General features: G+C 37.3%; 2 protein-coding genes across 3 annotated transcripts; both read left to right on the top strand.

The window, feature by feature from the left end:
• The first annotated feature begins 1,375 nt into the window (after window positions 1-1,375).
• Window positions 1,376-7,227, top strand: LOC121986382 (protein ACCUMULATION AND REPLICATION OF CHLOROPLASTS 6, chloroplastic-like). The gene is made up of 7 exons (XM_042540293.1): window positions 1,376-1,771; window positions 1,896-2,126; window positions 2,215-2,439; window positions 3,149-3,409; window positions 3,507-4,470; window positions 5,761-5,885; window positions 6,757-7,227. Exons 1-7 carry the CDS (start codon window positions 1,460-1,462, stop codon window positions 7,045-7,047), a joined length of 2,409 nt encoding a protein of 802 aa, XP_042396227.1. The 5' UTR covers window positions 1,376-1,459; the 3' UTR covers window positions 7,048-7,227.
• Window positions 7,228-7,820: 593 nt separating this feature from the next.
• Window positions 7,821-14,800, top strand: LOC121986381 (PHAF1 protein At3g51130-like). Of its 2 annotated transcripts, none has more exons than XM_042540290.1 (15): window positions 7,821-8,087; window positions 8,975-9,057; window positions 10,343-10,417; window positions 10,986-11,053; window positions 11,137-11,242; window positions 11,319-11,379; window positions 11,472-11,644; window positions 11,905-11,967; window positions 12,183-12,230; window positions 12,949-13,062; window positions 13,161-13,260; window positions 13,337-13,410; window positions 14,271-14,375; window positions 14,467-14,515; window positions 14,578-14,800. In XM_042540290.1, the coding sequence occupies exons 1-14, from the start codon at window positions 7,958-7,960 to the stop codon at window positions 14,512-14,514; spliced, it is 1,248 nt and encodes a 415-aa protein (XP_042396224.1). In that variant the 5' UTR covers window positions 7,821-7,957; the 3' UTR covers window position 14,515; window positions 14,578-14,800. The 2 variants fall into 2 exon arrangements, with proteins under 2 accessions (XP_042396224.1, XP_042396225.1); XM_042540291.1 differs by having other exon boundaries at window positions 14,558-14,800.
• Window positions 14,801-15,098: the final 298 nt, after the last annotated feature.

Below are 15,098 nucleotides of genomic sequence, written 5' to 3'. Positions count from 1 at the left end.
CCGAGTGCGGATCAATTTGCCAAAGTGAAGGTCAAAGTCAAGACGGTCAATGCCAGGGTGGCGAACTGTTGTCCTATTGAGGCCGAACAGAGGACGACCCCCAATGCGCCAATCGGCGAGAGGATTGCCCGAGCGGCCCAACCTCTGTCTAGCCAATATGGTGAGATGGCTAGGTGCTCAATGCGGAGCAATAGAACGTTAGGAAACTAGAGCGCTTGCCCGAACGAGCTATACCTAGCTACTACCAGGAAGATCTGCCGAAGTCAACCGAGCGGAGGAGTTCTAGCTGAATGGATGCCCCGTTCGGCCGAACCGCGGGATCATAGGCACATTTCTCAATATCCTTTTGAGAGATAGTGCCGCTGACATGGAGCATGGCCAGCGAGCGGATCATACGACGGAAGCTTCTACTATCTTGTCAGAGATATGCACGCCTCTATTAAGGTATGGTGTCAGAGGCACTTTACTGACATGTCCTTTCATAGGACGAATCAGAGAACGTGCTCATGCCTCGAGGAGTGTGCACATCACTCGTTGGAGCACTATATAAAGGGGTCCATATACCGGCAGAGGTACGCGTTATTTCATTGCTTCCGCTAGTGCTCTTGTTGCTCTATTTACATTGTCGATGATTGACTTGAGCGTCGGAGGGTCAACGCTGGAAACCCCTTCTCTGGATTACTGACGTTACTTGTTTTGCAGATCAGGACGCAGTCTACATCTAGTTCATGAAGCGGTAACATTCCGATCTAGTCACCTTTCTATTTTCAGATAAAATCAAATAAGATTAGAGATATCATAGGTCTTAGAGTAGAAATTGACAAATACTTTAAACCAAATAACCGATCGAGTACTTATATTTTCTGACTTTGTTTTTATCTTGTATTTTACTTTCGAACTATCTCTTTTTTACTTTCCTCTTTTCATTTTACCGTTGGGGTACTATGGTGACTTAATCATTGAAAGAGCTCTCCAATGCGTGTTAGTCATGCAAGTTTGATTATATCACCTAAGAAAATTTCATTAGCAATCCCAATATCCCATATTACAGATCTATGAAATGATATAAATAGCTAATACCATCAAATGCGAAGAAGCTCTCTTGCTTCACTTTCAAATCATTTTGTGGGTTGTGTTCGAGAAAATATTTTATCTCATGAGAAATAGTAGGAAAAATGAGAATAAGAAAATACAATGCTCACTAAAAGGAATCGACCTACAATAATTAATCTGATTTGATTAAGCACTGCAAATTTATTTGGTTGGTGAATTACTCTTTGTTAAATATCAATTTGTTTCTTGGAAGTTTCGATGATTATTTGCTATTTTACCCCAAAAAAAAAAAGAAGCAAAATTCAACGATGAAAAATATAAAAAAACAAAAAGTCGCATAATCCAAAGCTCGACACAGATGCTCGAGACTTGAGGGACAGAGAGAGCACGGCGCTGTTCGTCGCTGATGGACGCTCTCAATCACTGCGCCCTCACCGGCCTCCGCCGCCCTGCGATCCCCTTCTACCGAAACCCCTCCTACTCCTACTTCTACTCCAAGGCTTCGCCTTCTCTCCGTCCCAGCCACTTCTACTCCATCGTCTGCCGCTCCAGCAAGTGGGCCGACCGTCTCCTCGGTGACTTCCATTTCGCCGCCTCCACCGCCACCGACAACTCCTCCCCCTCCTCCCCTGCTGACTCTTCTATTCTCTCGCTACTATCCCCGCCTCCTCTTCCCTCCGCTGATCGCTCCCTCGCCCTCCCCATCGACTTCTACCAGGTACCCGACGGTCGACGCCACCGTCGCCTACTTCAAAATGCTTCTTTCCATTTTTTTTTTTTTTTTTTGGCTTTTCGTTTTCTGACCGCCGATCTCGTATGGCATTCATCTATTTGGGTTTTAGGTCCTTGGTGCTGAAACCCACCTTTTAGCCGATGGCATTCGGCGAGCCTTCGAAGCTAGGGTTTCCAAACCACCTCTCTATGGATACAGCCAAGAAGCCCTCATCGGCCGTCGCCAGATCCTCCAGGCTGCTTATGACAACCTTTCCGACCCCAGCTCCCGCGGGGACTACAACCGCGGCCTCGTGCAGGACCCTGATTCCACTATCACAGCCTACATCCCCTGGGATAAGGTGTGTTTCTAATACTTAGGATATGCCGTTTATAGCTAACTATCTATTTCCCGACCGTCTTTGAGCTGAAAGGTGATATTTTGATTAGATTCCCGGGGCTCTATGTGTGCTGCAAGAGGCAGGGCAAGCTGAATTGGTCCTGCGAATAGGAAAGAGTCTTCTCCTTGAGCGTCTTCCAAAAACTTTCAAGCAGGATGTGGTCCTCAGCATGGTATTAGCTTATGTGGAGTTCTCGAGGGATGCTATGGCCCTAAACCCTCCAGACTTTGTTAATTGCTGTGAAGTTCTTGAGAGGGCTCTGAAGCTTCTGCAGGTAGATATTTGAACACTTCTTCTTTCTTATAGAGACATTTCTCTCCGTGTCAATGCCTAATTAGCTGATTCAATTTTCCGTTGAATAATCTCCTAATTGTTTTTATCCAATTGCAAGAGTTTAACGTGAAATCTAGATATTTCAAATTACTTAACTTGCTTCAGGGGTAAAACACCATTTTCCTTGTTATACCACCACATTGTCTCCGCCTGACTTACTACTGCATGTGTTACATTGAAGTACGGATGTTTAGCTTTTCTTTTTTTCACTAGATGATGCTTTCTAAGTTATCCTTTTTAACTGAAGGGTGTCTGATTGTTTTGATGAGACTTATTATGGCAATGCTAGTGATGCTTCCTTTTTCTGAAGAAACCTACTGAATTGTAATTGTGAAATGATGATTGAATTTTGTATTTCCTTGGAGTATGTAGCAAAAGCTATTTGAAGATACTTACAAGAGAAAGAATATGTGCATATTATTATTATGATTGCAGTATTCGTTCTATTCTTCCTCATGCTATATTCCTATTGGGTATATGTTTAACATGAGTTATCTTTCTTGTTCTTTCATAGATTATTATGCCAACAAATGAGCAAATAAAAATCAGAATCCATAATGTAGTTAACCAGTGCAAAAGTCTAGCACATGGTGTTAGGAAAATACATCTGTTTGTTTGTTCACTGCAATGTAAAACTGTTTTTTCCCTAGGAGGAGGGAGCAAGCAACCTTGCACCTGATCTTCTATTACAGATTGATGAGACATTAGAAGAGATAACCCCTCGTTGTGTGCTGGAGCTTCTTGCATTGCCCCTTGACTCAGAACACCGAATTAAGCGTGAGGAGGGTCTTCTTGGCGTGCGCAATATACTTTGGGCTGTTGGTAGGGGAGGTGCTACTGCTATTGGAGGAGGATTCACTCGGGAAACCTTCATGAATGAAACCAACATACGTATGACAGCAGCTGAGCAGGTCTGAATAGAGTTCCTTTAAATACTCTTTTTTTCTTTTGCTGAGATTTTAAAATTTTGGTATGATGTATGCTTGCATTGTTCTTTTACAATTGAAGGTAGAATTATTTGCTGCTAGACCAAGCAATCTACCAGCAGAAGATTTTGAGGTGTATGGTTTTGCACTTGCATTGGTTGCACAGGCTTTCGTAGGTAAACATCCCCACTATATCAGAACAGCAGACAAGCTTTTTCAGCAACTTCAACAGACCATGCTTGTTCCTGTGGGTACATTTTCAGAATATGCTGCGATGGCTGATTTTGAAATTCCTTTTGCGCTTGAGAGGGGGCTCTGTTCACTTCTTCTAGGAGATATTGATGAATGCCGCATGTGGTTGGGCATAGATAATGAGAGCTCCCCAAATCGAGACCCAGCAATCTTAGAATTCATCGTGGAAAGCTCTGATGCAGACAAAGATAGTGATCTTCTCCCTGGGATTTGCAAACTGTTGGAGACTTGGCTTAGAGAGGTGGTTTTCCCCAGATCTAGAGATACTCAAGATGTTAAGTTCAGATTAGGGGATTATTACGATGATCCTATGGTTCTTAAGTATCTTGAACGGATTGATGGGGGTAATGGTTCACCTTTAGCTGCAGCTGCAGCCATTGTGAAAATTGGGGCTGAGGAGGCTACAGCTGCATTTGGTAGTGTGAAGCTGAGTGTTCTTCAGGCTTTGCGTAAAGTGTTTCCACTTACTCACAACGAAGAAAGTTTGAGGTCAGAGCAATATAGGGATGGAATTGATATGTTACCTGAGATACGTACTGAGGAGACTGTACCGATAGAGGATCAGGATAAGTTAAGTCTTCAAGCAGAGGTTTCCGGTAAGGTTGATCCTCAAGATTCAAATCAGCAAGACTTCACGAGCGAAATAAAAAGTTCTGTTGTGAAGATCATGTCTGCTGGTATGGTGATTGGATTACTGACTATTGTTGGGATCAAGTGTTTACCTGGAAGAAATGGTTCTCGTATTACCAGGAAGGAATCAGGTTCAGCAATGGCTTCCAATTTCGTTGATATTGGTAAAAATCCTGACTCATATATCAATATACTGAGCAATAGAGCCATAGTAAATAAGAAGAAACGTCAACTTTTTACAAGCAGGAGTTAGCTACTGATGTCTGTGCCTCAAAGGAATCATAAAATCTCTAGGATAGTAACTGATTTTGTAACAACTTTAGACAATGCTAAGGCCCAATGTGGTTAGGATATTGTATCAGTTTCATTAGACCTGACCATCTTTAACCTAAGTTAAAGAGTACTTTTGTTATCAATTTTACTCATTTGAAATCAAATGCCATATCTTTTGTGATAATGTCATTTCATTTGGCCTTGATGATATTTTTTTGTTATTTGGGATTCATAGCTGAACAAAAACCAGTCTTCCTTTGGGAGTATGGAATCACAGGGTAGATATGATTAAACATGAAAAGAGTTCTTTCAGTAAAGATAAAATACAACAGTAGAATAACAATGATTTTTCCAAAATTTACATCATTGATTAAGCTATGGAACTTGACTGATATAAATTGCTAAGCACCAACATGGCTTCATGTTCAAGCTCTCTTGGTAAGTGACCTCTATCTAGATGCTTACCAACTATTCATACAACAATCTTACCTGAAACCAAAAGACCAATACAACACGTGTCTTTTGGTGGTCTTCAGGTTTGAGACTTCCGCTCAGATGGCACTTTCACTGAGATGGAGCTCCATGTTGCTTTATGCCCGTTTCGTAAACATTTTGATCAAGTATTTTTTTCTTTTACATTAGTCGCTGACCTACAACATAAGTCAGAATGCAAATCCAAGACAGTTATCAGTCTGAACCATCAAACATAAACTTGTTGCCAAATATCAAAACCATGCGATTATACCTAATCCCTACGGAGGAACTTACACTTTCAAGTATAAACTAATTACTAATTAGACCTGGTCAGTTCTGGTTACTTGGATTCAACTTCATACAACTTAACCAAGTTCTGATTGCTTGACCTTGTTTGGCAAACAGAGGATGTTTTGGGAACCTTGTCTCTAGTTGGCATGGTCAAGAAATTGATCTAGACATCCATATTTGTTAACCTAAGAGTACTTGAATCCGTTCCAAACCGTTATTTATATGCAGTTAACTTAGGAGCCGTTTCAGTTCAGACTGTAGGAGCTAAGCCCTGCAATCAATCTTTATCCATGTTGCTTCTTTCGTGTTTGCAATTGCTTTTAGTTATCTCATTGTATTTTCATGATGTTGTGCACCAATACTTTTATTATGTTAAAGAAGATCATTTATATTTTTCTATATAAAAATTACTGCAGATGAAAATTCAATTGAAGAAGTACCTAAGATGGATGCACGGTTAGCAGAAAGTATAGTTCATAAATGGCAGAATGTCAAATCTAGGGCACTTGGATCAGATCATTCTATTGAAGAGCTGCCAGAGGTGTGATGTTTCTTCTTTTGTGAATGACTCTTGGCAACTATGTTATACGATTTCTATTTATTGAAGATGACGAACATCAAAAATCTATTAACTGATTACCTACTTACTACCCAATAACCCTCTTACTCACCATTCTAGTTTCTGCGGCATTTTAAACTGTGAATGACAATGAAATTTTAATTCAGGGGCAGAAATCTTTAGGATAGTTTTGACCTATGAACATGGTTTTCAGCAAGGGTGAAAAATATACAACTACTGTAGTGATAGTCCATCCATGTGAAACCACAATATATGAAGCTGCTCATTCATGTGCAGGGATCAGACTATATAATCTAAATGCATATATTCAATAGATATGTATATCAAAGATTGCTTGTGTAAACAAGTATAATTTCTTGTCATTTTTTCTTTTTTCCTGCTGCTATGATTGAATTTATAGATTACCATTATAATTTTTTTAATTTCCAGCCATATTGAATAGCTCGTATAGCGTATCAGCTGAATCCATTCCACAAGCTTCTTGCTTGTACATCGACTTCCTAAACATTCATACCTATTCACTGCTTTACCTTGACCACCCATATGCTGAAGCTGCTCTTTGAAAGTCTTTGGTACACTAAGAATTATAATGTAAATTCTAAAAATTAAATTACAGCCACGAGTTTCCACAAAACATAGATGGATTCTTAGTTCCAAGGCCTTTATTTACAAACAGAAGCTTTGATAAATAATTTTGTCATCTGGACATCGATATTACTGCATATTTGTGTTACCACTTGCAGATACTAACTTGGTAGCTCATACTTTGTAGATGCTTGTATAATAGTATTTCCCTCTGAAACATGACAATAACTTTTAAAATTCTGGACAGATTCTGGATGGCCGAATGCTGAAGATATGGACCGATCGAGCTGTTGAGATCGAGCAGCATGGCTGGTTCTGGGAGTACAGTCTACTAGGTGTGACGATCGATAGTATCACCGTGTCCTTAAATGGCCGTCGGTCGACAGTGGAGGCTACAATCGAGGAATCTGCTAAGTTGACTGACGATGCTCACCCCGAGCATAACGATTCCTGCAGTACCACCTACACCACCAGATACGAGATGGCGTATACCAAGTCAGGCTGGAAGATAACCGAAGGAGCTGTTCTTAAATCATAGATAGATCCGTGCTGGGTTCTTGGTGACTAATGTAAATAATGCCTGCTTTCCTTTCTGGTCAGGTTTTGTTTCTTTGAGCTTGAGCAATTCCATTCTCATGTATTGCGTTTCTTTCAACCAGTGTAAGATTTTGACGAACATATGCTGTGCAATGTTCCTGAAGAACTGCCATTTGACGAACATCTGTTCTCCCTCTTCCATCCTTTTGTTTAGTTTTTTGTTGTCTGGATGCAAACATCCTGCTAAAGTATCCGATTGTAGATCGATTTGTTTATTTATAGAGTTTTTTTTTTATACGCATCGTCTTAAAGTTGTTCCCACTAGATAAAAAGTTGTTCCCACTAAGATAAGATATGGAAGGGTATTTTGGGAATTAAATTATGAATGTGTTTTTGATAAATTTTGAAAAAGAACGGGTCTTATGAGAAATGTGACAAAGAAACGAGTAAATATCACTGATTTTATTTTTTTTATTTACTATTAAGGGAAATTATAATATTTAAAAAATATTTTAATTTTTGTTTCGCTCATTTTCTTGAATTATTTTTATATATATAAAAGACTTAATCTTCGTCTAAAAATCAAAAAAAAAAAAGAACAGAGGTTGCTTTTGTAAATAAACACAAATAAAAAAAATCTAAAAAACAATTCCACTCTCGTTTTTTTTTAAATGATATTTATTGATAACGAATGATCCCTGTAGGAAGGAATGGCAGTTTAGAAATTTTATTAACTTTTAAGAGGGGAGTGAAAATGTCCTCGGAAATATATGCGCACACGAAATGTTGCTTCGCTGTGGTGCCGAGGCTTCTGCTTGGGTAGTTTCGTGGCGCAACGAACGGAAGGAGATTGACCGGATCCGGATCGAGAAGGGAAGGAGGCGAAAGAGGCGAGGGCACGGCCTGTCGTGATGCAGCATCTGCAGCACCAACCGAGATCGGGAGCGTCGGCGGCTCCTAGGCGGAGGTGCGAGGGCACGGCCATGGGCGCCATCACCCTTGACCTTCGCCCGGGCCTTGGCATCGGGCCCTTTACCCTTGGTGATCATTTTTTTTTCTTTATTTCTTCGATATGTAGGGTTTTCATCCCTTGATTTCTCAACGATGGATCAAGTCGTCGTCTTAGGGCATCTCAATTGTTTTGGGCGATTGAATTTTCTTTTTTGTTTAACTTTTAGTAAATTTACTTCTTTTTTGGTTGCTTTCCCCCCTCTCTGTGTTGACTGCATGCTTTTGTCGCTTTGATAGCTTCGGTACCAAATGTAGCACTGCTGCTCAATTTATTTCCTATCAAATTACCCCCTTTTTATGATGGTGGTCCGACTTTGCGTTTGATTGAATTAGAATAGCATCTGGCATGTGATTTTATTGGCTTGTTGAGTATAATTAATTTTATGCTCAGTTAAACTTTAAGATCTTATACATTGACGAAATCTGGATTTCTACACTGGACTGCCCTTTTTATGCGATCAATGCCCTGGCAGAAAGAGTGAAATAAAGAGTAAGTTTGCTGATGTATTTGCATTGATCGAGTAGTAAATTCTTGCTAGGGACTGGAACCCTTTGGTTCGTCATTCCTCAACAACCAGTTTTGACAGGATAAAAACTTGTAAAGTTGACAGAGGAATGCATTACTCATCAGCCCATCACTTTTTGCTCACACTACACAAGATTGATTGGCCTATCAATTTTCATGTTAAACAGTTGATGATCTTGTTAACCATTTTAACTCAATTTCTTGTTAAAATACTTGTTTTTAGTCCATTGGCTGTAGATGCCTATTTGCTCAATAGAAATATCACATGATCTTAAGACCTTTTTGAGATGGAAAACATATTGTTAACTTGACTTGATGCAGACACATTCATTTTTTTTTCTATATTTTCTGTTTCTTTATACTTTGTGTGATGTGGTGCAATCTTATCTAGGCATGCCTTTGCATGAAGCAATTGCCCAGCTGGAACTTCAACGTAATATTTATGATGACATCTATGCGAAGTATTGTGATGAGGTTAGTATGCATTTGTATCTTCTATTATGTTAATCTGATCTCGACTCATTTGTTAACAGTTCATTTCCTTAACTGTTCAAAGCTGTGGAATGAACTGTGCCATAAAAAATAAAGGTAAAGTTAAAATTAAATAATCTCCTTCTTGTAGGTGTTTGTGCAATGATGGATTTAGATAGATACCTATGCTTGCTGGGCGTGGGCATCTAAACCAGCTAATAAACCAAACAAACCCAAATCAAACAATTCAGTTTGTCTTTATCCTTTAGTTTTGGTTTGTAAACTTGATAAAATTATTGGTTTGGTTTCACCTAGACAAACTATTGCCTAGTTGTTAAGGATTTTTAATAGATATATGTTGTATGTATGACCAAGTTAGCGTGTTCTCTTATTGTAATTGGCTTATGTGTTCACTATTCAGCATAAAATTTAAAAAATACAATAATTTTTATTTTTATTGTTCTTTTCAGATGTAAACATGATAAAGGGAAAATAGAGATTTTCCTTGACTTATTGTTCTTTTCATAGAAAATGGAATTTCTTGATAAAAGAAAAAAAAAATAGAGATTTTCACTTTTATAATTGCCAATGGAGTGACAAGAAGAAGAAAATACCAAGAAAACCCTAATACTAGAAAAGGTAAATAAACAAGATCAGAGATAAGATCGATCATTTGTATTTCAGCAGGGTGCCTACGGCACAAATATTCTCAAATGTTTTGCAGTAGAGCGAGCATTCCATCAATGGGAAGACCAAATTTAGCCAAAAACTCATAAGCCATACACCATTGCTCTCATCATTCAAAATGCTTTCTCTCAAACCCTTGAAGAGCAAAACTACAATCAAACAATAACTTTCATGGATGAGACTTTCAAATTATGTGAGATTTCAGAGATTATCTAGATTTGATGAGTTCTCCCACAATTTTCTCAACATCAAGTCAGCTCTAACACCCAACATGTCTTAACTACTGTAACAATTGGAATCTTTAGGAAAACTAATAATTTAGCTGCTATGGAGAAAGCTGATCAGATGTCACCGAGAATCTGTATTTTGGATATTCATTGTTTTCTGTAGTTACTACTTAAGCTATAGTGACAGAAAGTTTATGCAGAAGAAATTTGTCATCTGATGAGACATATTTGCTAAGTGCAATGTTTTAAATCATGGATGGTTAGCTCAGAAAGTTTATTTGTTTAACTTAGCTTTGACATAGCATATGGCAGATTTTAACTCAATAAAACTACTTTGGATCTTACTGTTTGTGCATGTCTCTATATGGCTACAGGAACCCCTGAGCATGGACATTGTCATTAGCTTTCCTGATCATGGTTTTCATATTCGTTTTGATCCTTGGTCACAGGTGTGGTTTTTTATTGGATGCTTAACCTTCTTTTATGCCCTTTGTTTCTAAAGTCTATATGCATTGTCTTCTCAATCCTCTAGCATCTCATGTTCTAAAGGTAATACATTCCTCAACCTGACTCATTCAGGTTGCAATACCTTTTTTGAGCAGATGATGCCAGATGATCAGCTGTTGTTGCCTATAAAGTAGGGTTGAAATTGCTTCTCTCCTGTTACTTCAAATCAATCTAATACAATATAATAGTTAAATAATTTATTGTAATTAAAAAAATAATTTAACTTTCTGCAGGGTCAATTAAAATGAAATAAAAAATTTCAGATATCTAAAAACTATTTTTTTTTGGATATAGTGGTGGAGTCATTATCTTCATATGCATGTCTTTTCACTTCTAGGGATTGGTAATTCATGCTTTTGGTTTGGGTTTTTTGGATGTTCAATGTTGTCAGCCTTACTAAAAAATGCCTAATTCTATTTTTAATTTCGTGTTTATTTAACTATCCATTTCCATTTCTTTATCTATCACCTTTTGAATTCTTGCTGCAATTTTATTCTAATTATCTTGCAGAGGCTACGTCTTATTGAAGTGTATGATGTCAAACGGTTGCAAATGCGATATGCGATGTCTCTGATTGGGTCTGTTGTATTCTCACTATTGTTTAATAACTCTTTTGTGAATATGATTTTTTTTTTACTTTTTTTTTTTCTTTTTGTCTTAGTGGCCCTTCTACACTCGCTACTTTCGTAGCAGTATATACACTTTTTGGACCTACATTTCCTGGAACTTATGACAAAGATAGAGGGACATACACCTTATTTTACCCAGTATGTCTAATGTCCTTGGTTTCATTTTTTATGCGTTTATTTGAAGTGTTTGCTTATATGAATGATTTGCTGTTAGGGATTGTCCTTTGCTTTTCCTATCCCTAGCCAATATGCATATTGCTGCCAGAATGCAGAAGGTATTAATCAATTAATTGTTTTTTTTATGTTTGTCAGGTTACTCAAGTCAGTACTTTGTATTGATTCCCTCAGTTCTTTTTTATTGTTTCAGTTTCAACTGAGTTGCCTCTTGAATTTCCTGATGGAACAACTCCAGTAGCATGCCGGGTTTGCATATATGATGGTTCTTCAGATAGTAAGGTTGGTGTAGGATCACTTTTAGACCAAGCTATAGTCCCTCCATTGCCTGCTGGCAGTCTATACATGGAAGAAGTGCACGCTAAGGTTAGTATGCAGTCTTAGTTGGACCCTCTCCTATTTGATATTGCTTCTAAGTGATGCTTCTAGAACATCAATAACATGTTATTACTTAAGTTTCTTGTTTTGGCTTTATTTGTGCAATTCTAAAACATTCCACCACCACTAGTGACATTCATTTCTTTGTTGAATATGTGGATTGAAAAGATGTTGAAATTCTAAATATTGATCCATTTTTGTAAATTCCCCATAAATGAGCTTCCTTTTTTTTTATTCCTTGTCTGCAGCTTGGAGAGGAATTATGGTTCACTGTTGGAGGTCAGCATATTCCTTTTGGTGCATCACCACAGGTAAGTTTATTTTTCCTTTCTCTGATAGTTGTGGTATGCTTCCTTAAATTATCTCCCATCATCTCTAGTGGAAATATTGTTGCTATATTACACTCAGCCACTTCTTTCTGACATGCCCCCTACACATCTCTATTTTCCTCAATAAATTGCAAAGTTTTATCGCAGTTTCACCCAAATGTGTTTCCATGACTTACAAATTCTTATGATTTTTGTAGGATATCTGGACTGAGCTTGGACCTCCTTGTGGAATCTATCAGAAGCAGGTGAATGATTCTACAGTTCGGATATCTTTTTCTTGAGCTTTACTATTCTGAACTCTTGAGTACTACTACCTTATAGGGACTAGTGTTTGGAAAAAATTTTACCCGCCCAATTAACAGTTGTTTTTTCTTTTAGTTGAGTAGGAAGAGGGACAAAACTCTAATCCTCAGTTGGAGTTTCATATTGCATAAATAGGAAAAGATCTATAGGTTGTTGTTCTTTGCATATCATGGATGTTCTTCAGATTTTTCTTTATGAAGTAAATTATTTCTACTTGTGCCAAACTATAGAACTAGTTTGGATTGGAGCTGACAACCTACTGGAAGAAAGTTGCCAGTTTAGATTTTCTTTACATTTTAGGTAGCTTGCATTGCATAGTTCCCTGGAAGTCATTTGAAGATCTTTTTTCCCCCTGTAGATGGCCTAAGTGAAACTATACCTACACATCCCTTTTACGCATGATACTAGAGTTATAAGTCCTTGTAAATAGATAGCATCCGCTAAGATATGATTATTCTCACGCTTAGTGAATGGTTGGATATTTAAATGTGCCTAAACTGATACCCAGGCTCCTGTACAAGTATATTGCAATAGCCTAGTGAAATTGTATTTCTGAAAATTCAATAGATGAAACTTTCTGTGGTGAGTTTAGAGAGCTTCAAACTTACTGTGATGATACTGACTTTATCAAAACTACTATTATTTTCCTTTCACATTTAGGTCGATCAGATGGTGATTCACTCAGCTTCTGATCCTCGTCCAAGGACCACTCTTTGCGGTGATTACTTCTACAATTACTTCTCTCGTGGTCTGGACATATTATTTGATGGACAGGTCCTTTTTTCTAGAAAATCTCTTGGGTTTCTTTCCAAGCAAAGGCATCTTAACACTATCTTAGTATAGAATATTAATACATATATGTCAATATGCAGACTCACAGAATCAAGAAGTTTGTTTTGCATACAAATTTCCCTGGGCATTCTGACTTTGATTCTTATATGAAATGCAACTTTGTTATCTATGATTCTGATGGTAAGTATTGATTACTTTGTATATTGAAATGACATCGGATTAGTTTTATATTACTTATGAAATTTCACATTTGTAGTTGAAGGTACAATTCAAATTGGAAAGATGACTAAAAACTGTATTACATCTAGTACAAAGTGGGAACAAATAAAGGTAGAGTGAATCCTGAGCTTTTACAGTATCTGCTTTCTGAAATAACTTAATTTACCAGTATGTTTTGTTCTCTATGAATTCAATGCTGTGTAAGGGTTATTTAACATGCAATCTCTGTTTTTCCCCCATTTTTTCTAAACTGTTGTGGGGAAGTTATTCACATGTGCAAACTCTCTAATGCTTCTAATTAATCATGATTCTGTTGCATTTAAAAATTAGTTAACAGTCCGAATATTTATGTAAAATGTGAATCCGTTTGTTATACTGAAATCTCTTGGAAGGATCAATTCGGGCTTGTGTTTGAAACAGGATGTAGTTTGGTTAATAACTACAAAAAAATCTCAACACAGTTTGATTTTGCAATCTTCATTTTTGCAAATATAAGTTCTAATTCCCAGCAAGGGCAAGGCAATAGTGGCACCAATAGGATCATTTGAGGTCAATTCCCACGAAGGACATTTACCCAGCGTGATTAATTCTAAAAAGTCCAATTGTGATTGTTAGGCCACTGTGCTTCTCGGATTTATCCTAGTGGCCGCCTAGCCGGTGGAAAACTTCCGTAGGGCCGGGCCGATCATCTTCAGTATTCTAATTCCTTTGGACATTGCTATAGTAAGCAAATGAGATTTAGCTTACAGAACTAATATATCTTCATAGTTTTCAGAAAGTGACCATTACGATCCTCAAATTTTCATGGATATGAGATTTTGAGCTTGATCCTCACATGCTAATATGGTCATAGTTGAGAAAACCACTCTGTAAACAAATAATCATAAATTCTTTCTTTCTATCTACATCAATTTCAGTAGGATCTTGATGTTAAGAACTAGGAAACTACAATTGAATGTTTTGTTATGTAGGAGATTCTCGGAGATAGTGGTCCGGCCGCAATCCAGACTCAGGGTTCAATGAACAGCCCATTTGGATCAACTTTTGTCTATGGATACCCAAATGTTGCTTTTGAGGCAAGTGTTTGCAGTCGCCAAATTTTACCTCTTTTACATCAGTTACACAAACTTTCTTTCAGTTTAAAACTCAGCTTTTTCTTGTCATCAGATCATGAAGAACGGGCATATAGCTACTGTTACTCTTTTCAGATCTTAAGGTATATAACCAATGTTGTTAACTTATTTGTTTTGGTAGTAAGATCTTGTGATTGTTTTACAGGGTGTGGGACGTTTGCAAATGCTCATAAGTTATGATTTGTAGATTGTTGTAAATAAGATTCAATTATTTTGGTGGAAGAATGGGAATGAACAAAGAAGTGGAAGGGGTCCTAGTTTGGTTAGGATAATGCATTCCATGGGGCTCTCACATGTTCATGTTCAATTAAAAATCTAACATTTATCAAGTTCTACTGAAATAAAGTTTAAGTTATCTGATAGGAGAATCCGTTCTGTTCTTTGTTGGTAAAATATTTTAGGCAATTTATGAAAATTCCTTGTCAAGTGCATTCCTTTTTTTTAAAAAAAAAGTTAAAAGGGTGTTCTACCATATAATTTCTATCAAATATTTTTTTATATTCCAATGCTAGTGTAATAGGTACAGTGTAGTTGCTAATTGTATAATTTGTATCAAACATATATATTTTATTTATTTATTTTTTAGTTGTTACGGAGTAGTTGATACAGCGTAGAATAGTTATTTTGTTATAATATGAAACATTAATTATTTTATTTTAATTAATA

The sequence above is a fragment of the Zingiber officinale genome, chromosome 5B, assembly GCF_018446385.1.
Source record: "Zingiber officinale cultivar Zhangliang chromosome 5B, Zo_v1.1, whole genome shotgun sequence".
In the NCBI taxonomy this organism is placed as follows: domain Eukaryota; kingdom Viridiplantae; phylum Streptophyta; class Magnoliopsida; order Zingiberales; family Zingiberaceae; genus Zingiber; species Zingiber officinale.
Note: the sequence above shows the minus strand (reverse complement) of the source record. Positions and strands in the feature narration are given on the sequence as shown.

What these genes read in the sequence shown, in the direction of transcription:
- LOC121986382 (XM_042540293.1), top strand. Translation starts at nt 1,460, where the DNA reads ATGGACGCTCTCAATCACTGCGCCCTCACCGGCCTCCGCCGCCCTGCG. An exon ending in GTATGACAGCAGCTGAGCAG is followed by an intron (nt 3,410 to 3,506) that starts GTCTGAATAGAG and finishes TTACAATTGAAG; the next exon opens with GTAGAATTATTTGCTGCTAG. An exon ending in CTATTGAAGAGCTGCCAGAG is followed by an intron (nt 5,886 to 6,756) that starts GTGTGATGTTTC and finishes AATTCTGGACAG; the next exon opens with ATTCTGGATGGCCGAATGCT.
- LOC121986381 (XM_042540290.1), top strand. Translation starts at nt 7,958, where the DNA reads ATGCAGCATCTGCAGCACCAACCGAGATCGGGAGCGTCGGCGGCTCCT. An exon ending in GTTTTGATCCTTGGTCACAG is followed by an intron (nt 10,418 to 10,985) that starts GTGTGGTTTTTT and finishes ATTATCTTGCAG; the next exon opens with AGGCTACGTCTTATTGAAGT. An exon ending in ACCCAAATGTTGCTTTTGAG is followed by an intron (nt 14,376 to 14,466) that starts GCAAGTGTTTGC and finishes TCTTGTCATCAG; the next exon opens with ATCATGAAGAACGGGCATAT.